The sequence below is a fragment of the Myiozetetes cayanensis genome, unplaced genomic scaffold (assembly GCF_022539395.1).
Source record: "Myiozetetes cayanensis isolate MyiCay16 unplaced genomic scaffold, myiCay2020 scf5-8, whole genome shotgun sequence".
In the NCBI taxonomy this organism is placed as follows: Eukaryota; Metazoa; Chordata; class Aves; order Passeriformes; family Tyrannidae; genus Myiozetetes; species Myiozetetes cayanensis.
Window position 1 is genome coordinate 113838727 of NW_026087742.1, and position 24007 is coordinate 113862733.

Below are 24007 nucleotides of genomic sequence, written 5' to 3' on the forward strand. Positions count from 1 at the left end.
CGCTCCCCCCGCTCCAATCCGGCTGGATCCTGTTGCGGCGCCGCTGGCGCTGCTGGGATGGGGAGGGGGGGAGGCGGTTTCCCTGCGCAGCCGGGCTGTGGCTCGCAGGCAGCCGCCGCGGCGCTCGCAGCAGCCGCCGGCCGGGAGCAGCCGCAGCTCCGGAGCCTCGAGATGCCGAAGAGGAAGGTGAGGCCGAGCGGGGAGCGGCAGCCCGCGGGGGGGAGCGGCGGCCGCGCAGGGCCGGGGTTGGGAGGATGGGGCGGGGGGGGGAAGCGACGCGGCCGCCCCGCGGGCTCCGGTGCAGCGGGCGGTGGCGATGCCCGGCGCCTGCCCCCGGAGCGGGGCGGCCCCGAGGGGGCCGGAGGCGCCGGGAAGGGCCGGGGGGGCTCGGCGGGACGCGCGGTCCGGGAGCGGCGCGGGAAGGGGCGGCGAGCGGGAGGGGCCGCCCGAGGGCCCGCCCCGCTGACGGGCGCTCTGGGTTGCAGGTGACGGTGGCGGACGGGGACGCGCCGGCGGAGGTGAGTGACACTGGCGACGCTGTGACACTGGCGACACTGTGACACTGGCGACACCGTGACACTGGCGACGCTGTGACACTGGCGACGCTGTGGCACTGGCGACACTGTGACACTGGCGACGCTGTGACACGCGTGGGGCAGGCGGGGCCGGACCCGTCCCGCCCGCTCACGCCCCTTCTCTCTCTCTCTCTCTCTCTGTCTCTGTCTCTCCCCCCGCAGCCCAAGCGGCGATCGGCGCGTCTGTCCGCGGTGAGTGCGGGAGCGGCGCGGCCCCTGCGGGACGGGCGGGGAGTGGGTGGATGGGTGCGTGGGAGCACCCGGGAGGGGCTCACCCGCGGCGGGATCTCCGCCTGACTTGTTCTCTCTCCTCAGAAACCCGCGCCGGCCAAAGCAGAGCCGAAGCCAAAAAAGTTGCCGGCAAAGGTGAGTGGGAAGAGGGGAGGTGGAGGAGGTGCTGAGTGGTGGCATCCCATGTCATGTCCTCGTGTTTTATTCCCTGTGGGAACGCTCGGTTTGGCTGAAGTGCCGTTTTAAGGCGCTTCTGCCGTGTCTGTAGGTACGTTCCACCACTCTGTGAGCAGATCCTTGTTCAGGTCTCAGGCATGGAAATGTGGGCACTGCTCCATTGGTAGTTTGGTAAGGGGTGGAACTACTTGAATGTTAAAGCAATTGGACATCAGGAGGAATTTCTTCATGCAAAGGGTTGTTAAGAATTGGAAGGGGCTGCCCAGGGAGGTGGTGGAGTCCCCATTCCTGGAGGTGCTCAGGAAACAAGTGGATGTGGCACTCAGTGCCCTGGGCTGGGTGACAAGGCACAGGTTGGACCCGATGATCTTGGAGGTCTTTTCCAGCCTCAGTGATCCTGTGATTCTGTTCAGAGGATTATATTTCACCACTAGAACAAAAGGGGATAGAATATATCTACTCACATTTTAAAGCAGTGTTGTTAGGACAGGAAAACACTAATTTCTTATCCACTGAAAAATACCTCACTTTCCATTTTTGAAGAACTTCTGTCATTACTTCTAATTGTTAATTACCAATTAATTGTTAATTACCGGTCAAATGATAGATTTTTTATTTCTGTTTTCTGTATTTGACCCATTAAAATGCACTTTTTCTGCATCAACTTGGTCGCTTTTTAAAACTTTCCTGACAGTATTTTTTCAGGTTGGGAGAAGTTTGCTCATTATGGACTTACTTCGTGGGGCTTTTAAATAAATCCTGATGAAGAATAATAGATTTTGACAATAAAACCATAGAGATCTGTGTGTTGCATTTATGTGATTCTGAAATATTTTGTAAGTAGGGGGATCAGGGGCTGTTGGTAGCTTAGCAAGCCCATCTTGGTTTTCTGTGCTTTTTATTATTTTCAGAGTTTATCTGGTAAATCAGAGGAATTTACTGACTGGAAATGTATTTTTCATTGTAGGATAAATCTGAGGACAAGAAAGCTCAGAAGGGGAAAAAGGGGCCTAAAGGCAAACAGACAGAAGAGACGAACCAAGAGCAGACAAAGGACAACCTGCCTGCAGAAAATGGGGAGGCCAAAACCGAGGAGGTAAAAGTTCTGAGGGCTGGCTTTGGGTCTGGCTGGCAGAGAAGTTTCCTCCTTGCCACAAAAGTGTTTTGACAAACGGAATGTTCTTTTTCTTGGGACTGGAAGGGGATTTCAGTGAGGTAAAACTGAGGTAACATTTACAGACCGTGCTGGGAGAAGGGACAGGTTGGTGCAGGGCTGGAGGAGAAGGTGGGAGAGCCAGCTGAGAGCTGTTGATGGTGAAGTGTTTGGAGTCAGTGCTCAGCTCGAACCTAAACACTTGCACACTGCAGGAGTGCTGGAATGCAGGAATAATTCAGCTCTAACTTAGGACAGCATCTGGAAGGAAGAGCAGTGTCTCTTAGGGCAGCTGCCAACATGAAACACGAGTGTGGTGCCAGCCCAGAACTGCTCTCAGGTGTCTGTGATAGCCAAGCCCTCACTTTGGTGAGTTCAGTGGGCCCTGCTGAGCAGAGTCAGGTGATTTTTTAATTTATTTGTTTATTTTATTCATGCTTCCTGTGGGCTCCTGTTGCACTGCAAAGTGATTTGTTTTTTAAGGTGGAAATGCTGTCCCACTGATCCATCTGTGTACAGACCTTTGAGTAGGAGGTTTTTAGGTAGCAAGGAAAGCACAGGATGGTCCTGGAGTCATTTACTCGTGGTGTAAGTTTGTCATTTGGAAGCTTAGACTCATCTTTGGTGAAAAGTTGGGATCTAACTGGGAATTACTCAGTTGGCTCAACTTTTTGGCATCGTTACAATCACATATTTTGTTGTTTGTTTTTTTTTAACTTGAGCATCTTCATGCTGGACTTGTGCTGGTCAGCCCAGCCAAAGTCAGGGTTGTTCTCTGTGTCATTTTGTGCATTAAATCAAAGAATCTGAGCCATTTTAAAACTTCCTGCACTGAAATGTCCTGGTGTTTTTTTTTTTTGTCTCCTTTCAGCCCCCAGCACCTGATGCAGCTGCAGAGAAAGAAGTGAAGTCTGAGTAAACCCCCCACCCCCCAAGCTGTAACTGGTGGTCCTCGAACCTTTCTTCTTGTACAATTCAGAGGAATATTTTTATCGACTATTTTGTAAATGCAAGTTTTTTAGTAGTTCTAGAAAAACACGTTTTTTAAAAAGCAAAAAAAAAAATAAGAAAAAGGAGAGAGAATCCTGACTCGACCCATTTTTTTACATATTTAGATATGTGTAAATGCTTTTTTTTTTTCTAAGTGGTAAAGTCATGTACTGGTTGTCTGTTTTCTATGAAACCAGAAATGAGCAGCGTGGTAATTAAGGAGAGGGCTTTGAAGCCTTGATGAGGCTTCACTTTCTACAGCCTGGGAGGGACAGTTTTCTACCCTGTTAAATGAAGCAGAACACAGATGAGACTTTGGAATTCGTAACCACGTGTTGAGAATGTCTTAACATTATAGTTATTTATCTTTATGGTTGTACCAGCAGTAGAATTCCTTAGCTAATAAAACTGCTCCCTAGTGTTGGATTTCTTGCTGAGTGATGTCTAATCTGTGACAAAGTTATTTTTGGTAGTTGCAGCTTTATTTTTTGGTTGGTTTTTTTTTCCCCCAACAACTTTGTAGCTGTGCTGAGAAAGATGGGAAAGTTTTTATTTTATATCTTTAAATAGCGGCTAAGGAAAAGTTTCTGCTCGGCAGATGGAAATCGTTAAGTCAATATTTGAGATACTGGAACTTCACCTCTAGTTTTAAAGGACAGCTTGTCTACAAAGATCAAGTGAAAAAAAATATTTGAAATAGTCCTAGGGGAAAAAAAAATTAGTTTTTAGATTTAAAAAAACTATGTGAATAAAAACAATTGTAAAATTGTTCATAGTGTTTGTGATCTTCAAACAAAAGCCAAATAAATCTTGATTATGAAAGTTTCTGTAGCTCCTGCATCGACTGTGACAACTCACAATATAAGTAGTGTGGTTGGGAGTTTTAACTGCATTAAAAATGTAATTTTTAAGAGCTGGAAGTGGAAAAACACAGTGTTAAGCTGAATTTGCAAGAAAAAAAAGAGTCAATAATTAGTAGGCATCAGCAAACTGTCAGCCTGTCCTGGGAGGAGCCAAGATCAAACAGGAACGTTTCTTCTTTGGTTTTTTTTTCCCCCCTTGCCCCAGAATTTGTTTGTGCTCTTTAAGTGACACCTGCAAGCACAGCATCTGCTTCCTGTACGTTTTGGGGGCCTTTGTCAAATTCTCCTACAGTTATTTCTAAAAAAAAAAAAAAAGAAACAAACACTTGAGTTCCACTTCAACTCATTTGCTTAATCAATGTTTTCATTGCAAAAAGAATTTTACCATTTTTATCTCTTCAATATTTAGGCAATGTTTAATTTACCTGTATATATATATATATATATATATATATATATATAAAAGTCCTCTATTGGACCACAACATGCTCCTGGTCCAGTTCCACCACAGGTTTCCTTCTGAATGCACAACTGGCTTTGGCTTCAAGTTCTTGGATATTTGAAAACTGTAAATTTATGCCACTTTTCTTTTCCAGCACCCCCTTCCAGTGGCCTTAGTTGGGGTTTAATTCAGTAGTAACAGTGACGTAGCTCCGTGATGTTTTTTTGCTCTGTGGATTAGACAAGTCAAACAAGTTAAGTGAGGATTAAACTTGCAGGTAAATACCCCAAAATGACACCTTTCAGATGCTTTTACAAAGCACCAGATTTTCATGTGTTTTGAGTCTGTGATGTTGTGATCCTCTGGATCAATTATCCAATGCTCAATTAATTATAACTGACTCCTGTGTGATCCCAAATATATCTGCTCTCCAACTCCAGGACTGGAGTGAGAGCTGATGCAGATGCTCACCCAGCACTATGGAATATATCCAGGATGGAGCACCATCCCATTCAAAAAACAACAGGAAGAGAACAGAAGATGTCTCTTGGAAGTTACTCCCTTGTATTTGTGTGGTGCTACTGGTTGGGTGGTTTAAGAGAGTGACACGTAAAAATATGTTACTTCAAAGGTTTTAAAACTGCATTTCAAGGACCACAGGTGGGGAATGGAATAAGGCAAGAACAGCTTGGATTTAAAATACAACACAAGTACAGCCATTGCTGTTCTCATCACAGTTCATGCTGGGCAGGGTGAGAAACAACTGTGAGAAGGAAAAAAGCTAAGTCAGAGAATGGTTTGGGTTGGAAGGATCTTAAAGATCATCCAATTCCAACTCCCTGCCATGGGCAGGGACACCTTCCACCAGCCCAGGTTGCTCCAAGCCCCGTCCAACCTGGCCTTGGACACTTCCAGGGATCCAGGGGCAGCCACAGCTTCTCTGGGCAACCTGTGCCAGGGCCTGCCCACCCTCACAGGGAAAAATTTCTTCCCAATATCCCATCTAAACCCTACTTGCTGTCAGTCTGAAGCTGTTCCCCTTATCCTGTCATTCCAGGCCCTTGGAAATAGTCTCTATCTCCACCTTTTTTGTTGTCTCCCTTCAGGTTCTGGAAGATCACATTTAGTTCCCTCCAAAGCCTTCCCTTCTCCAGGCTGAACGATCCCAACCCTCCCAGCAGAGCTGCTCCATCCCTCTGATCCTCCCGGTGCCTCCTCTGGACTGGGTCCAGCAGGGCCATGTCCTGGCTGCCAAATCCCAAAACCCTGGCTCCCACAGCGAGGGTGGGATGGAGGTGGCACTGCTGGTTTTGGATGGGTGATGTCAGTGCAGCGCTGCTGCTGCTGCCGCCGCCTCGATGGGGTGGGAAATGCTCCTCCCCAGGACGGCGTTTGGGGCAGCCGAGGTGCCCCCAGGCATCACCTGGGGAGCTGGAGGAGACAGGGCTGTTCCCGAGCTCCTCCAGTGTGGGCAGGGCACCGATGCTTCCAGCTCTCTGCCAGCGCGGGGCACGCTGAGCGCTGTGCAGGGCACTGCCCTTTGACTCACGGGATCAATTCGTTTGGAAAAGAACTGTGAGATCATCGAGTCCAATCTGTGATCGATCTCTTCCCTGCAAACTAAACCCTGGCATTTGAGTGCCACGTCCAGTCGTGTCTCGAACAGTTCCAAGCATGGGGACTCCACCACCTCCTTGGGCAGCCCTTATCAATGTCCAACCACCCCTTCAGTGAAAAATAATTCCTCACGTCCAACCTGAGCCTCCCCTGGCACAGCTGGAGGCCGTTCCCTCTCCTCCTGTCCCTGTTCCCTGGGAGCAGAGCCCGAGCCCCCCCAGCTCCCCCCTCCTGTCAGGGATTGCAGAGCCAGAAGGTCCCCCCTGAGCCTCCTTTTCTCCAGGCTGAGCCCCCTCAGCTCCCTCAGCCCCTCCTGCTGCTCCAGCCCCTTCCCAGCTCCGCTCCGTTCTCTGGACACGCTCCAGCCCCTCTCAATGCCCTTCTCGCACTGAGGGGCCCAGAACTGGACACAGCACCGGAGGCGAAGGCGCTGGCCCCGCGGCACACGGTGCCCGCTCCGCCACCGCATCACGGCGGGCTCTCGGCGCAGGTTCCCGGGAAGGGCTGTTCCGAGCCGGGAGGACCGAGGCGGCGGCAGCCCCACCGTTCCCGCGAGGCGATTCAGCGACGGCCCCGCCGCCACCGCCGCTCCCCTGCCCGCCATGCCCTCAGTCCCGGAGCCACCGCCGCTCCCCTGCCCGCCATGCCCGCAGCCACCGCCGCTCCCCTGCCCGCCATGCCCTCAGCCCCGGAGCCACCGCCGCTCCCCGCCATGCCCTCAGCCCCGCCATGCCCTCAGCGCCGCCGCCTCACGGCGCGCCCGCCCCGCCCACTCGGCCGCATCACCCTATGCCTTCTTCGCGCGACCCTTCCGCGCCCGGTCGTCCCCTTCCCCTCTCCGATCTCCTTCCCCGCCACTCCCTCCCCGCCGCCTTCCCCGGCGCCTTCCCCTCACCCTTCCCCTCCGCCGCACGCGCTCTCCGCCGTTTCCCCGCCGCTCCCGGTGCTCGCTGGAGCGCGGGGACTATTTTTCCCCCGCCCACCCGCGGGCGCGCCCGGCGGAGGTGTCGGCGGCGGCGCCGTGGCGGGTGGTGCGGCGGCGATGGCGGCGGCGCCGAGGCTGCGCTGAGGGGGGAGAGGGAGGGAGCGCTGAGGGGAGCGGGGGGGCGGCCGTGAGGGGAGGGAGGGAGGGGAGGCGCTGACAGCGCCGTGCCGAGCCGGGCCCGCCGCCCTCAGCCCGCCATGGCCGAGCCCGCGGCCTCTTCCAGCGCTGGCGCGCCGCTGCCGCTCATTGAATCAGGTAACAGCGCGGGCCGGGGCCAGGAGGCGCCGCCGGTGCCGCCATCTTCCTGCCCCCCCCTCCGCCACCCTCCCCTCAGGATGGGGCACGGCCGCCCCCCGGCTCAGTCCATCCCACGGGTCTCTCCCTGTGTTTCTCGCAGAGCTTTACTTCCTCATCGCCCGGTTCCTGAGCACCGGGCCCTGCCGGAGAGCGCTGAAGGTGAGTGAGGGAGCGCGGCGCTCGCCGGGGCGCGGGGACCCCGCGCTGCCCGCCCGGGGTCGGGGGGAGGTGGGAGCAGCCGCGCCCCCCCTCCAGCTCTGGAGAAGCCAAATCCCGGCTCGTCCCTCACTCTGTGTTTTTTTTTTTTCCCCTTTTCCACTGCAGGTGCTGGTGCAGGAGCTGGAGCAGCACCAGGTCTGTGTGGGCTCTGATGAAATCCCGCTGTAGTTAAAAGTTTCCCTTGCAAGTCATTCAAGTTTCTGCCGCTGTCTCAACTTTTCCCCCGCCTTCAACACACACATTGTTTTGGATGTGATCTGTAATCCCCTCCTTCCCCTTCAACCGCTCACGGTTTGTTTTTTTTTCCCTTTGTTTAGTTGCTTCCTAAAAGGTTGGATTGGCAAGGAAATGAGCATTATAGAAGTTACGAAGAATTGGTGAGACTTTTACCTTTCAAAAACCCCCCCTTTTGATTACCGTGCTAACAACCGACTTTAGACCCTCTCTACCTTTAAAACCAGGCCCGAACCTTCACCTTCCAGCATCGCTCCGGCTCCGGCCAGCGGAGTTATTTTAGAGAAGGGGCCTTTAATTTCTTTGACACCGGACTAACAAAAACACAAGCGGCGGTTTTAAATCGAGGATATTGTTTACATAGCAGAGGTGGAGCTTGGCGTTGTGCGGTGGTGGATGCCGCTGCCTACACGCAGGCGGGAGCCAATGTGCGCCCAGGTTTCATTTCGGAGTTTCAGGGGCGAGCTTGTGAGGCACGCTTTGATTTGTCGGTATTTATTTTTTTTTTTGCTGGTTGGCTCCTTTCAGCCCCCCTCCAACAGATCAGGAAAGGAAATCGCTGCTCGGAAACCCGGAGGGTTGGCAGTTCTGGTGCCTGTGAATGTGCTCGTTATCTCTGGCTCCTCGCTGGTCACTGCTTTGTCTCTTCATGCTGGAAGGATGGGGGTGATCTCTCTCAGGAAAATGTACTTTCTGCCCTCCAGGGCTGATGCTGCTTGCTCTAAATGTTTTTACTTAAGGGAGGGCTCTGTTCTGCTGCTTAATTTTGCTGCTTTTGAAATGGCAAACTGTGTTTGGCAGTTGAATCCCGTGAAGGGATGGCCTGGGGGTGCCTGCCCAGCGGTGGTTTTTATCTTGCCTTATTCTGGTTGGTTTTGTTTTCTTTAAAGAGGTGTTTGCTCTTGCTTTTTTTTCCCCTCCCAAGATTCAGACATTCTAGGTTAATTGATTATTGTAGTTCAGTCCGTGTTGAGGAGCACTTAAAGATCTCAGGATTGTATTTGGGAAGGAATGAATTTTTCGTTTAAAACATTTTCTTAATGATTCAAGTGTTGCTCAGAACAATAAATTTGATTCCATTTCCTCTCCTTGTCAGTGTGGTCAGTCGAGCAAGTGAGGTTTTAGATGAGTTTTTTTTAAGGCACTGAGAAGCCTAGTCTTGCTAAACAGGAATATCTTCAAGCTCTGACTTGAATTTAGCAAAGATGAAAGCAGGATTAAGTTTAAAAAGGATTGTTGGGAGTTCTTTTGTTGGTTCCTTGTTGGTTTTTTTACCCCATTTCTTCTGGTGAAAAGTGGGGTGTTGGGAGGTGTCCTGTGTGGGTTCTTCTGACTTCAGGAGTGCTTTTTAGCCGTGATTATTGTGCACATACAATTGTCAGGTTAATTCTTTAACGTGTGCTGCTCCTGCCTCTTTTTCCTGCACAGTTGGAAAGAAATGTCTACACAGGGCAGCAGTATTTGAGAATATCTAAATTAATCTTCTGAACTACTTAGTTTCTGCTTTTTGAGGGGTTTGGGGAACCTCTTGTCCCGCTGTTCTCACTCTGAACTTGCACAGCCCACCGACAAATACAACCATGAGGTGTGATTACTCCTTACCCTCTGCATTCATCGGGGCATTTTAAAGCTGTAAAACAACTGTTCCTCCCAAAATTTGAGTGAAACCAATTAAACAGGAGAGGGATTGCCAGGTTTTGCACGCCAGGACTGAGTTTGGGATGCACACTTGCTGCTGGTGGCCCTGCAAACAAAAAGGGGTTTAGTGCTTGGCAGAAAGTGTGCTGAGCTTTCTGTCCTGAGTGCTGTGGCTGGCACTGCTCTGTACCAGTTCAGGGGACAACACTGGTGAAGAAATAATGAGAAAGTCCACTTTGTAATCTTAGAATCGATTTTAAGCATCCCATGAGCTGATTTTCCTGGATATATTTGCCCATAGGATGATGTGACCTGTTGTACTGATGTTCCTGCCTCAGGAACACAACCCGAACCCCCACGAGCCTCAAGCCCGGATTTTTTTATGATTAAAACAAGTGCAGGGCTGTGGCTTTCACTGTTCATTCCCACTGCACAGTGTGCCTTTGAGGAGCTTTTTGTTGCCCAGATCTGCCCTGCTGCATTTTCATTCCCAGTGCTCTGAGGAGGGAGATCAGCCCTGTCAGGACTTGGCTCACCCAGGCTCAGTCATTCAGCAGCAGCAGCAGCAGCACGAGCTGGTTGTGCCTGTGTTCTCAGCTGCCTGGGCAGGAGGCCACATACCTGTGTTGGTGTGGCCCTGTGCCTCTCCTGGATGGATTGATTGCCTGGGAATTGTGAGGTTCCTGAGGAGCAGAGTGGCTGATTCAGCCACCGATTCCAGCAGGGTCTGACTGGTTTCTCTGTGCCACACGGGGTTGATTCACACCTTCCCAGCAGCTTCAGTTCAGGATTCTGGTGCTTTGCTTTACTTGAGGCTGTTCAACCCCTCCTCTGCACCTTTACCTGCTGCATTATTGGGGTTGAACTTGGAAAGAATAAGGATTTTTTTTTCATGGAACACCCAGAAATAAGAGAGGTGGAAAAAATACTCAAAGCCTGCACCCGCCTGCTCTTGGCTGAGCCGTCCAAGTGCGTGTGGGGGTGTGGAGTTTTTAGGTTGTTTGATGCAGATGATGGTGTGGGATCACTCCTGAATGTAGGGATGACTTTTGGTTTAAGGAAGTAGGGCAGGCTTGGCAGTGCTGGTTTTTCAAGGAAGCTATTTCCAGGGAGATTGTACTCAAACCTGCCCCTTTGCAGTTCACTGAGCAAGTGCTGTGTGGCTGAAGGAGTAGCTGCACAGGTTCTCGTGCCTGACTGCAACCAGATTCTCCATGACCTTGAGTTATGTGAGGCTTTGAATTTGAATTCTTATTTTTAATACAGATAATTGGGTGAAATGGGCAAAGACTCTCGCTTGTAGGGTGGTTATTTGAAGCTTCCAGTGGTAAAATACTGATGTGCAGTGAGTTACTTCTTTACTGCAGTTATTTCTACTCTCCCTTGCTTGTAGAGTCCTCACTGAATTTACTAGATCAGACAGCATTGATTTTGGTTTGGAAGTTAAAGTTCTAATTTATTTAATAAACCTGTGAATGTTGATGCTTTCAGATTCATCTGTTCTACAGATTTTTTTTTTTTTTTTAAACTTAAATTCCTGTCAGGTGCTGTCCAACAAACATGTGGCTCCAGATCATTTATTACAAATTTGCAAGAGGATTGGCCCTATCCTGGATAAGGAGATCCCACCCAGCATTTCCAGAGTCAATTCCTTGCTGGGTGCAGGGAGACAGTCCCTGCTCCGGACAGCAAAAGGTGAGCTTTGGGGTTCTTTTGGGATGGGAATGATCCAGTGTTTGATGTGTATAGTTAAGAGTTTGGGAATGCTTGGGAATTCTGTCCATACACTGAAGAAAATCATCCATGATTTAGGGAGTGGTTGGCAATGTGTGAAGATGTACTTTGATACAGAGTGGATTTTAGTGGGGGATTTCCCTCTCTGGGTGTGTCTGGGGTGGGGGTGTTGATGTGTCTGGGTGAGTTCTGGGGGTTCCTGGGCACTGGGATATGGGACTGGTTTATGGGACACTGGGGTGTTTTCACTTGCCTGCCCTGCCTGCTTTAAAGGATGCCCAGGGAATGATGGGCACTGTTCTGTCCTGGAAATTGGGATTGCAGTTATGTCAGCAGGATGTCAAAATGACTGTCAGTTTGGGAGTTGCTTTTTTTTAAGAAGGGACATCTTGGAATTAAAGGATGGTTTGGGTTAGAAGGGACCTCAAAGCTCATCTCATTCCAACTCCTCTGCCATGGGCAGGGACACTTCCCACTAGCCCAGGTTGCTCCCTGCCCTGTCCAGCCTGGCCTTGGACACTTCCATGGATCCAGGGGCAGCCACAATTCCTTTGGGTAACCTGTGCCAGGACCTCCCCACCCTCCCAGGGGAGAATTCCTGACATCCCATCTAACCCTGCCCTCCCTCAGCTTGAGGCAATTCCCCCTTCTCCTTGTGAAAAGCCCCTCCCCAGCTTTCTTGCAAGCCCCTTTTAGGTACTTAAAAGGTCTTGAGATCATCTCAATTTCATACTAATAAATATTAAATAAATCTTAATTAAATTTCTGAATAAATATTCACGAGAACGTTAAAAATCTTCACAGCTTTGTACTGTGAGAACAAGCAGCAAAAATTCAGTTGAAAAGTTAGTTTTGCCATCAGCTGGGAGTGATTCAGAGTTTGGTGGTTGGTTTTGTCTGTGTTCCCTCCTGTTATTAAAAGGATTTTTATTAAATGGATGTTCATTAGGTGGATTTTTAATCTCCTCTGATGCTGCACTGTTTGTGAAAAGTTTGGGGTCATTCCTGGCTTTTTGGTGGGTTCAATCCCGTGCTTGAGGCCACCTCTAGGTGGGCTCTTTGGAATTGCATCTCTCTGTTGGCATTTTTGACATGTGTTGATGAACTTCAACCGAGGTGGTTTTGCAGATTGCAGGAACACTGTCTGGAAGGGCTCTGCATTCGCTGCTCTGCACCGAGGGAGACCCCCCGAAATGCCTGTGAATTATGGCAGCCCCCCAAACCTCGGTAAGCTCTGCTCAGCCCCCCCACTGCTGCTGCTTTTACACCCCAAAAAAATGCAAATACAAAGAAACCTGACTTAATGAAAATCACTTCTAGTGAAGTCTTTAAGTAGTATTTTAATGGAAGTTGAATAAAGGTGTGGTTTAGGATAAACATGATTATTTTTTTAAACAAGATTTCTGTGTGTTGCAGTGGAAGTGCATCGAGCAAAGCAGTTAACTGGATATGCCAAGTTCAGCACCTCATTCCCAGGCACTATGTACCAGCATGTCAAGATGCACAGAAGGATCCTTGGCCACCTTTCCTCTGTGTATTGTGTTGCATTTGATAGGACTGGACACAGAATATTTACTGTAAGTTGATGAAACTCGTCCCAATCTGAAAACCGGTTCGAGATGGATTCAGTGCTGCTAAAACGATCGGCTCCCTGTCAGTGGAACACTTGGCTGGAACTGAAGGCCAGAACCGTGCAGGAAGTTGTTGTCTTCACTGACCATTTCTTTGCAGGGCTCAGATGACTGCCTGGTGAAGATCTGGTCGACTCACAACGGCAGATTGTTTGCCACGCTGAGGGGCCACTCGGCAGAGATCTCTGACATGGCGGTGAATTACGAGAACACCATGATTGCAGCCGGGAGCTGTGACAAAATGATCCGAGTGTGGTGCCTCAGAACCTGTGCTCCTGTTGCTGTCCTGCATGGCCACACGGGCTCCATCACCTCCTTGCAGGTAGGGGGGGTTTCCAAGGGTTCCTGCCTCACCTTATTTCGGTGGGAATATTGAAATATTTGTGTCAAAAACCACGGGATAAACTGCTCAGAAATCAGTAAATTCCTTCCTTCTCTGGGATTGCTGAGTGTTGAACTGAAGATAAGAACTTCTTCACTTAAAAGATCACTACTTAAAACACTTGGGCTGTTGGAACCCAAGGGAATTTCTGGGAAATACCATGTCCTGCTGGTTGTTACTGGAGGCACAGTGGGCTGGTTTATGTGGCTGAGTGTCCTGATCCAGTGTGTGATTCCTACAACTTCTATGATACAGGTTTTTGTCTTAAACCTCCAAAATATGAGTTACCTGAGAAGCACAAAGATGTTCTGTGTGCCATGTTGTGGATTGAAATTTGAAGGCCTTGATGTGTGCTCCTGGTGGTTCTTTGGATTCAGTCTCCCTTTGGCCTTTATAATCCCTTATTTAATATTATTTATTAATCCCTTATTTAACATCCCTTATTATAATCCCTTATTTGCTGTGTTTTCCAGTGGAACCAACAGCTCATGTTGAGGGGTGAGGAGCTGCTTGGGAAGCTCAGTACAAACCAATAATCTTGCTTTTTTTTCTCTGCCTCTGAGAGTAGTCTTCCTATCTGCAGTTTCTGTGGCATTCATTGCATTTTGTTTGGCTTTTTAAGTTTGTTTTTTTAGTGTGTGGATTTTTTTCAATTCAAGATTTCTTACTGATACTGTAGTTGCACCAGGCACAATCTTTATGGCTGTTACAACATCAGTAATTGATGAACAGTTTAATCACCTTGTGTTGTGGGAAGTTTTCTGAAAGGTTGGTCTGTGCACAGCAATAAATCCATGTCTTCGAGGAGTATTTCTGAGGAATTACTGAGTTACACATTCAAATTACCTCCTACCTCATGCTCTGCTTAATTATAGAATTTTTGGAGTACATCTATCCAGCTAAACTTTCTTTTTTTCACTGTCTGCTCTGCTTATTCATCTCATTCCTGGCCAAAATGTGCGGTGAATGATTGTGGTCAGTTCATACCTCACAACCAAACCGCTGAACAAACTGGGTTTATGTGACACAACAATTGAAATGCAGACCACAAAGTTATTTTTAAAAGGTGGAAGATCTTACTTTGTGAACACTAAAAATGCTGGTTTAAAATTGTTTAAAATTTCTTTCTGTGAGTGTCTGATTCCCTTTTATTCCCTGCAGTTCAGCCCAATGGTGAAAGGCTCCATGAGGTACATGGTGTCCACTGGTGCAGATGGAACTGTTTGCTTCTGGCAGTGGGATACAGATTCCATGAAATTCAAGTATGTAAATGGGCTGCTGCTGAACCCCTTGTGCCTAAAATAAGTCAGGTGCTTTTAACTCCATACCAGTTAAAACCAAAAAATAAGTGGGGTTTGGGATGAAAAAACCGTCGTGGAAATAATTAATTCTGTAATTATTATTAAATAATTCACAACATTATGTTGTCCTGGGAAATACATTAACTTCTTCCTGCACTAAAAGGACAACAGGAATGGCTGGAAATGTAAATAGGATGCAAAGCATAATAAAGCTTCTTGTTGCTCTTGGGTTTCCAACATTCCTGGAGTTTTTGGATGCCTCTTACAGAATTCCAGGCAGGGTTTGCATGGCCAGGATAGTTTTACGTGTTCTGTGTGTGGATTGTAACCCCCCAAAAAATGAGATTATTACCAGAAAGAAAAGATCCAGGATGATTTGTCTTTGTCTGCTATTGTGCCATGTCATGAGAGTTGATATAAAATGATCCCTTTTGCATTAGAACTGTTATTAAAAAAACCTCAGAGCCTTAGAAAGCAGATTATATTTTATTATTGTATTTTAGCTTTTTAATTCAAACTTGTGGTCTTAAGGTAGCAGAACTGCAGCAAAAGCTGTAAAAAGCACAGTCTCATCTGAAGAATCTTTCAGGGCTGTGAAATGGTGTTTAAGCTGCATCCTTAATTATTTTCCCTCTAAAATTAACTTCAGGGACTGTGTGTGAGGGAAGCACTGTTAGTTCATGCATAGACTTAAATTTAACTGTAAGCACTGGGAGTCCTGAAACATTTACAGAACTTCCTGCATTGAAGAAGCCCCTGTTATGTAGCAGTTTGAAAAAACATTCCTTTATGTTTTGAACTGTTAAGAAAAGCAAATTTTTGGGTGGTGGGAGCTGTTTCAAAGCATCTTTTGTTGTTTTGTTTGTGTTTTTTTTTCAAGCAACCGCCCACTGAGGTTCACAGAGAAACCCAGACCAGGGGTGCAGATGCTTTGCTCTTCCTTCAGTGTCGGTAAGTCCTGGACAGTCCTGGAATGATTTCTTTTCTTCACAATATTTGCTTGGGACAGCTTTCAAATGGACAAAACCTGCAGCTGGGAGTGAATAATTGTAGAGATGTAAATAACTGCATGTCAGCTGTGACATCATTAAATCCTGAGGCTTCCCTCAGCTGACAGTGAGAAGCTGTTGAAGGAAGTGATTTCACAGAAGTAAAAATCACCTGATGTTTATTTTGGTTTAATCCCTTGACACAACATCAGGGATTTGCAAAACAAGTTCTCTCAAGATTCCACGGTCACCAGCAGTGGAAGTGGCTCCTGCCAGCTGGAGCCTCCTGATTTTGGGCCAGGGATGGTTCTAAAGATCCCTCCTTTCCAAAGGATCCACAAATGTACCTGTAAAGCTGCTTGCAGTTTGCTTTCCTCCAGTTCCTTGGGGGCTTTCTGGGAAATTTCAGGAATAAAATACAAATAATCTGAGTGTAAATTGTTTTCTTGCATGTGTGTCAGTGGAAGAGCATAAAAAATGTGCCATTCTTCAAATAGTTGTGGTTTTTTGTTTTTTAATTTCAATTAGAAATGTTGGTGATCTGCTTTAATTTCTTACACACTACCTTAATTATTGCTCGATTATTTCTTTTACAGGTGGCATGTTTTTAGCAACTGGCAGCACTGACCACGTCATCAGGATGTATTTTTTTGGCTCTGAAACACCTGTGAAAATAGCAGAATTGGCAAGTCATGCTGTAAGTAGTGAGTTAATTAGTTAATTAATCCCTGCAAGCAGTAATGAAGTCACAAGGTAATATTATAACCTGTTTTTTCCCAATTTCTCCTGCAGTTTTTACTGTGATAAAAGTGAAGAACTAATAGTTTATTTCTTTAGTAGGAGTGGGAGCAACACATTCCTCACCAGTGGTTTATGGCACTGGGAATATATTCAAATATTATTCAGTTGGCAGCCAGGTTATTTAATCTGTTAATCCTTCATGTTTCATTTGGGCTGTTCATAAAACCTGCATTTTAAATGTATTAATGCTTAGTGAATCCTGGGCAGTATTTGTTGGACTTGGTTCTCCTTGCAGTTTAAAACTCTTAGAAATTAAAAAATGTTCTTTTTTTTTTTTCCTTCTTTTGGATTTTACTGAGCTCAGATTTGTCAAAAACTGTATTTTCTGTTTAAAAACAAACAAAACAAAACAAATTTTCTAACAAACTCTACTTTTTGTTCCAGGACAAAGTTGACAGCATTCAGTTCTCTAATGGTGGGGACAGGTATGTTGAAAGATGCTTAAATGTGAACCAAAAAAATGCATCATTTTGAAATTAATAATAATTAATAATTATTGTTCTTACCTGGATGTTTCCAAGGAGAAAAATCCACGTATTTGTAACTCAGAGAGGGGAAATCTGGACTGATCCAGGAAAACTTCATTTACCTGGAGGAATGTTACCACTTTTTAATCTACCCAGTGTATTTGTGGCTTCATAAACGTCCCTTTCCCCCTCCTTTCCTTTCACTGTCAGGAAATATTGTAAAGGAAATAAGTGAAAATGCAGTGAAAATGGTCAAAATTAACTTATAATCCTTTTCACCTGATCTGTTCTTGCCTCTGGTTCAGTATCTGATACTCTGCAGTCCCTTAAAACACATCATTAAAGTGTTGGCACTGAGGAGTTGAGGATGATTTCACTTCTCTGACTCTCCCACTGCAAAACTGCTGTGTGCAACTCGAAATCTGCTTCAAAGCAACTCCTTTTGAAGGTAAATGAACTTTTAATTTTAATATCTCTCCAGGTTCATCAGCGGCAGCAGGGATGGCACAGCCAGGATCTGGCACTTCGAGCAGGCAGAGTGGAGGAGCATCTTGTTGGACATGTCTGACCGACTGCTGGGGTAGGTGGGGGGAGATTTCTTGTGTTGTGAAGTCACCAAGATTGAAAAACTCAATTACTCCAATTGCAGATGAAGAGCAGGGTGTTAAGCTGGAGAAACCTGAAGGGTGGATAATTTACAGGATGCTCAGTCAGCTTCGCTGGATGCTAAAGAGGAGTTGATTTGTCAGTGATTAAATGAGGTTTTAATGATGTGATTTGTAGGTGATTAAATTAAAAGCCAAGCCTTGGGTGCAGGAGTTGATTGGAGGGTGATTTGCAGCTCTTCTTGTGGTGCAGCCATGAAAAGTAAACGTGATTTTACAAAGGAAGGAGGAGTTATTAATAATATTTGAGGTTTAACTGGGGTTGTGGGGATCAGAGAGGCCTCTGGTTGACATGGAATCCAGATAATCCTGTGGGAATGTGTGTTCCAAGGAAAGCTTGTTCCTGCACTTGGACTAAAATGCTGAGGAGGGAGTTTTACAGTATCCTGTAAGTGTATTTTGGGCAAAGAAGAAGGAAATAGATTGAGGTTGAAACAAAATATTATCTTTGCTATATTTATGGGAGGACTCAGGATTGAAAAAAGCCCTTTGGCTAAGGTAGAGATTGGCTTCTGAATCAGTTAATTTGGAAAACCTGCCTGAAAAAAGTCCCAAATTCTGAAAGATTTCTGTTAGGACTCCGTAGAAGAGCCAAGACCCCATGGAAAAGGGAAAAAAAATCCTCTAAAATAAATATGCTAAAAATCCAGATTTGCTTTGAGTGAAGGAAGTTGATGGACAAAAATTTCAACCCAAGGTTTAATTTGTTCTTCACTTCCCTTATGTGATTATGAGCAGACAGGTTCTCTTGCTGCATTTTGAGGTTGAAATGTGCTGATTAAGGGGTTGACTCTTTCCCAACAGTGACACTTGTGCAGAAGAAGACAAATTCATGAAGCCCAAAGTGACCATGATCGCCTGGAACCAAAACGACAATTACGTCGTCACCGCCGTCAACAACCACCTGCTCAAAGTGTGGAATTCCTGCACGGGCCAGCTGCTCCATGACCTGGTGGTATGTCCCTTTTCCTTGGAATTGCAGTGGCAATTCACAGGCCCCTTTGGCAAAATATTCCTACAAGTTTTTGCTTGAATCCAGGTAATTCTTACCTGTAGAATTTAAAGCCTTTCTGGCTGCCTGGGGTTTAATTTTCCAGAGGGGATGATCCGGGGCTTTGGCAAACACCTGCTGCACGTGCTGTAAATACCCTGGTGCTGTGGATTTTCCTGGTGATGATGATGTGCAATGTGCAATTGCAGGGCCATGCAGATGAGGTGTTTGTGTTGGAGCCCCACCCCTTTGATTCCAGGATAATGCTGTCTGCGGGTCACGACGGCAACGTCTTCATCTGGGACATCACCAAAGGCACCAAAACCAAGCACTACTTCAACATGGTAGGACCTTTCTAAAACACAATTTATTTCCAACACCTCCCTAGCTTAAGGAATTGTCAGCAACACTCACACCCCCTGCACCTTCTTGGAAAAAAACCCAAAAAACCCAACCTCAACCCAGCAAAATTTATGTTCATTTTTTTACCTTTGAATTTCCTGGTTATTGCAGCTTTTCCATTCTTTTTTTTTTTTTAACTGAAGGATGCACCTCATTCCTAGGAACTGTTTTCTCTCAGCTTGAGGTGTCATCTGCAAGTTTCTGGTTGGGATCTTTTCTGGTTGGGATCTTATTTTCCACTGTCTTAAAAATTTTAATATTATATTACTCATTATCACAGTCCTTGAGAGCTCCCATTACATTTGCTCCGTTGTTAACACTTTAAATCAAGTTATTTTCTCTGAGATTTCAGCTATCATCTGAAGTTCATATAACTTTTTAACCCTTTTAAGAAGAATCAGCTGCACGATCGCTTGGGATGGAATAATGAATTTTTGGAGTGCATTATGATTTGCTGGCACAAAAATCCCCCCAGTAATGTGGAGGTTTTTCTCCCTCCCCTGCAGATCGAAGGCCAAGGCCACGGGGCCGTGTTTGACTGTAAATTTTCCCCGGATGGGCAGCATTTTGCATGCACAGACTCCCACGGGCACCTGCTGATCTTCGGCTTTGGCTGCAGCAGGACTTATGAAAAGGTGAGCCCAGCTTTTATCCCAGCTCTGCCTCAGCTTTCTGACTCAAATCAGATGAGTTATGTTCGGTTCTTTTAAAAAAAATACAGGTTTGTGTGGTTCCAGATGTTTTTTGATGCCTCTCAGTTCTCTTGCTTGTGTGGTCCTGGCCCAGCAGGAACAACCACTGTCTTAACATTCCCTTGGGAGAAGCTCCCAGGAACTTCCCTGGAATACATTTCCACCTTCCACCAATCCACATTAACTGTTCCACCTCAGAATTACTTTTATTTCTGATTTCTGGCAATAGCTCAGTGTCTAAAGGTGACAAAGTTTGCTACCTATGAAACAAAAGCAGCCTCTGTGTATGGGAGGGATGATTGGCTGGTTTATCCTGCCCTTCTTTTGACCTTTCCACATTCAAGCCCAAATTCACAGGAGTTGATTGAAGTCAGTAAAGGTAAATACTCATCCAGCACTGTGGATTTGGAAGTGTTATAAAAACGTGTGTGGGGACCAATGTTGGGCTGTTTAGGATCAGCCTGTTTGCTTTTTGTTTTGATAAATACACGTGGGTTTTTTTTCACTCCCCCTCATTTTTTTCCAGGTTGAAATGATAACTCCATGTATTTCATTTTAAAGAACTATTTTTTTTTCTTGCTCTACCTTCTTAGCTGAAGTTGAAGCTTGTTCTCTTCATCTCTCCCACCTGCCTGGGATCTGATATTTTACATAACTGTTTTCCTTCAGCCTCCTGGACTCAGTAGAATTGCAGTTGCAAAAGAATTTTCAGGTGGACACAGATGAAGATTAGGAAAGAATTCACAGCTGGGAACCTTGAGAGCTGATGTTGAGCTTTAGGCAATGATCTCCTTACATGGAAATCCAGGAAACTTCTCTTAATTGTAGGGAGAAAAAATAGAATGAGATCCAAAATATTTCCAAGTGTCAAAGAGTGCTTTTGCTTCAATTTACTTCAGCTTTTGGGGCAAAAACACGGTGAAAAATCGGAAAACTGCGACACCCCTCCAGGTTAACTGAAGCTGTGCACAACTTCTTGTTGGGAACCTGCCCTTTAGGGAGATTGTGGTGCTTTATTCTGTCCTTTGGCATCTTCTTTTTGCCCAGTTGATGACCCAAAGATCTCATTTCCCTCAGATTCCTGACCAGATGTTCTTCCACACGGACTATCGGCCGCTGATCCGAGACTCCAACAACTACGTCCTGGACGAGCAGACCCAGCAGGCCCCTCATCTCATGCCCCCTCCCTTCTTAGTGGATGTGGATGGAAACCCTCATCCCACAAAATACCAAAGGCTGGTGCCAGGAAGAGAGAACTGTGCAGATGAACATCTGATCCCTCAGCTTGGCTATGTGGCAACAAGTAAGAACCAAACCCTTCCAGCCCAGCTCGCCTGGCGGGTTCTTCCTCCTGCCCAGGCCGTGCTGGAGCTGCACACTCCAGAAATTCTCCCTTGGAAAATAAAGCAATTGGAATAATTCCATCCATTTGGTTTGTTTTGCCACTTGCAAGGTGATGGAGAGGTGGTTGAGCAGGTGATTGGGCAGCAGACCATGGATCAGGAGGAGCAGGGCATGGAGCCCAGCATCCTGGATGGCATGATCCGCCAGCTGCAGCTGGAGCAGGATCAGAGGACTGCAGCTGACCCAGAGGCTGCTCCCAACGCCCCCCACAACGGGGAGGGGACTCCCAGAAGAGGTTGGTAATCACTGGTAACAAAACAGCTACTCCTGTGAATGAATCCCAAAACAAAACCTTTCACTTTTCCTTTCGAACAGCGTTAATTGTACTCCTCGTGGGGTTCTACTCAATAATGCTCAAATAACATTTATGCAATACAATACTTATTTTCCCCAAATATTTGCCAATATAAATATAAATAATGTGAATATAAATGTTTTTGCAATGCTTATTCTTTTTGGCAAAATAAGAATTGTGCCATTATTCAAAATGGTTTCTCCTCTCCCTCCTTTACAGATTTAAACAAGACACTTTTCTGAGCTGTGTCCTTGTAGTTTGAATTATAGAATTAATATATATATAAAAATATATTATGGTATATAATTATTAAATAGGTGATAATATAATCATGTCAATACATGATATGTAATTATATTTAATTAAATAATCATTTATTTTTAATTGTATACACTCAGCTGCAGGGAAAGTGCCTTTTAGAGCCTCAGCAACCTCAGAGCTGCCTGGAAGTTCAAGCAAACCCCTGTGTCACATCCCACCTCCTCCCACTGTATTAAAATAGCAGCAGAAATAATAAGTTTTAAAAATCCTCTCTGTATTTTCTATATAATTTCTCCTTTTTCTACCACACAGAGAACTCTTGAAGGTTGAAGCCACATCCTCACGATCGTAACGATACATATAATAATTCTATATATTATTAAATAATTATATAAAAAACGTTAATTATCTTGGAGCAAGGAGAAACAAGGCTCTAATTCTGATTAAAAAAAAAACCAAAAAGGCTGTTTTTTGTGTGTTTCAGCTTTCAGGAGGCCGAGTGTGGAGATGCAGAGCCCCCCCAACATCGGGCTGAGGCGCAGCGGGCAGGTGGAAGGGGTCAGGCAGATGCACCAGAACGCCCCACGCAGCCAGATGGCCACGGAGAGGGACCTGCAGGCCTGGAGGAGGAGGGTGGTGGTGCCAGAAATCCCCCCCAGCCTGCTCAGGTGGGTGAGCAGAGAGGACACTGGAGCTTGGTTTGGATACACCTGGTGGAGCAAAGCTGCTGTGGGAGTGGTTCAGGGTCGTGGTCAGGTGGGCTTAAAACACTCAGGGGTAAAGGCCACTCAACTGTTGAATGGTTCTCTCATATTTCAATATATTCACTCATCTTCAAGGCCAGCCAGATGCCCTGAATTCTTGCTTTCTCCAAAATAAAAGATAGGGGTTGAATTAATTTACATGAAAGAGTTGAGGGAGGTTGTGCTTTCTGTGAGACTTCTGGGGGTGATTTATGACCAGTGAGGTTGTGCTTTCTGTGAGACTTTTTTGGGGGTGGTTTATGACCAGGAGCAGCACCAAGCACTTGAAATAAAAAGCTGGGAAAGCCTAACCCTAAAAGAGCTGCTTTTCAAAAGGACTCTCAGTGTTAGAACATGGTGGTGGTAATGCAGCAGAAAATCCTCATGTGGGCCACTCACTCCAGAGCTGGGCTGAGATGAGCCTTGTGGGTCACTTCCAGCTCAGAATATTCTGTGATTCACCTGTAAAAAGGAGAATTAATAGCTCAATATTTCTTTTTAATGGTGCAACCACCTGTGCTGCCACACCTCTGAAGGTTTCAAGAGGCATTCCCTGTGTTGGGAAGTAGAAAGATTGCAAAGAGAGGAATGTGGATTAAAAATGGGGTTGGAAAAGTTGGTTGTGTTTGGATGTTTGCAAGGAAGAATTTCTTAATATCCATCTTTTTTTACTCTTACCTGGAAACGAGAGGAGAGTTGTTTGAGCAATAAGAACAGCAATTAATAGTGAAGTGGAATTGGGCATTTTGGGATAGATCCTTTAACGAGATCAGCACTGTCAGAACAGATGGAGAGTGAGATTTTCCCCACTTTCTTGCAGGAAGCAGGAAGAATATCGGATTGCAAAGGGGGAAGAAGAGAGAGATCTTTATGTGACAGAGAAGATAAAGTCATTTGAGTCACTGGAAAAGGTAACATGGCAGCTCCTTGGAAAATGGGCATTCTGTGCCCAGGGACAAGTGGTGTGAAAATTAAAAGCAGGTCTTTCTGAAGGTGTGGCCCTCAGAGGACACTGATGATTCATCTTCCAATTATTGCAGGGCAGAGTTTGAATTATTTTTATGAATCCCTGGAATTCTTTATGTTCTCAGTCCTACCTCCTTCCACCCTTTCACCCTCAGACAGCTGTGCCACGTCAATATTTGCCTGTAATTAATTTCCCACCTCCTGTGTTAATCAGAGCGACTCCGAGTCCTCGTTAATCCAATCCAAGCGGCGACTGCACAGACGGAAATATTCCAATTACCGGACACGGAACAACATCGACCAGCTGGAATCTTCTGATGAGGAAAGGGACGACTGCTTGGGTTTGATAGAGCAGGTGAGTTCTTTCCTGGAGTTCTCATTTGGAGCTGGAGCTGCTCAGTAAGTGAAGTTTCATTTAAATGTGCCTTTTCTCTCTTAAATAAGCAAACAAAGAAACCTCCTCTTTTTCCAGAGGAATTCTTTTCCTGGGCATCGTTTTTTTGTTGGCACTTTGATATTTGTTGCTTTGATACCAACAGAATCTTTTCTATCACTTTATAAACAGCTGAACTGGTTTTACTGAGAATCCTCTAAACCAAACCCACAGCCCGAGGCAAAAATCTGATGGACAATTGACTTCAGCTGAAATTGGGATTTTTGGATGGGTTTTGCTGTTTCTGTGGGAAAACCTCCCAAATTCGTGCACAAAACTGAAAGTGGACATTTGGAAGGTTCTTGGTGATGTGATTGTTCCCCAAGGGGTCTGTTCCTCTTGGTTTGAGGTGACTTTGCTGTGGGCAGCAGAACTTTTGGGTGTTTTGTTACCAGATGGTGCAAATCAGTGGTTGGACTTGGAGGTGTT

At 46.3% G+C, this 24007-nt stretch overlaps 2 protein-coding genes and 1 long non-coding RNA gene across 3 annotated transcripts in view; 2 read left to right on the forward strand and 1 right to left on the reverse strand.

The window, feature by feature from the left end:
* Window positions 1–35: 35 nt before the first annotated feature.
* HMGN1 (high mobility group nucleosome binding domain 1) lies at window positions 36–3948 on the forward strand. Its single transcript, XM_050332895.1, has 6 exons — window positions 36–186; window positions 486–518; window positions 738–767; window positions 891–941; window positions 1951–2079; window positions 3008–3948. The coding sequence occupies exons 1-6, from the start codon at window positions 58–60 to the stop codon at window positions 3053–3055; spliced, it is 420 nt and encodes a 139-aa protein (XP_050188852.1). The 5' UTR covers window positions 36–57; the 3' UTR covers window positions 3056–3948.
* Window positions 3621–7073, reverse strand: LOC126649080 (uncharacterized). Its single transcript, XR_007630965.1, has 2 exons — window positions 6944–7073; window positions 3621–4660 (listed from the first exon to the last, which is right to left on the reverse strand). It is a non-coding gene; the product is annotated as an uncharacterized LOC126649080 (long non-coding RNA).
* A 107-nt stretch (window positions 7074–7180) lies between these two features.
* Window positions 7181–24007, forward strand: part of BRWD1 (bromodomain and WD repeat domain containing 1) — a 37415-nt gene continuing 20588 nt past the window's right edge. The window contains 21 exon segments of the mRNA XM_050332756.1: window positions 7181–7288; window positions 7431–7489; window positions 7655–7684; window positions 7867–7926; window positions 10966–11116; window positions 12284–12382; window positions 12572–12732; window positions 12887–13108; window positions 14330–14430; window positions 15350–15420; window positions 16055–16155; window positions 16644–16684; window positions 17208–17306; window positions 18196–18346; window positions 18592–18726; window positions 19291–19419; window positions 20554–20779; window positions 20930–21115; window positions 21921–22104; window positions 23000–23090; window positions 23360–23500. Of these exon segments, the coding sequence (XP_050188713.1) occupies window positions 7231–7288; window positions 7431–7489; window positions 7655–7684; window positions 7867–7926; window positions 10966–11116; window positions 12284–12382; window positions 12572–12732; window positions 12887–13108; window positions 14330–14430; window positions 15350–15420; window positions 16055–16155; window positions 16644–16684; window positions 17208–17306; window positions 18196–18346; window positions 18592–18726; window positions 19291–19419; window positions 20554–20779; window positions 20930–21115; window positions 21921–22104; window positions 23000–23090; window positions 23360–23500 (2496 nt within the window). The 5' untranslated portion in view covers window positions 7181–7230.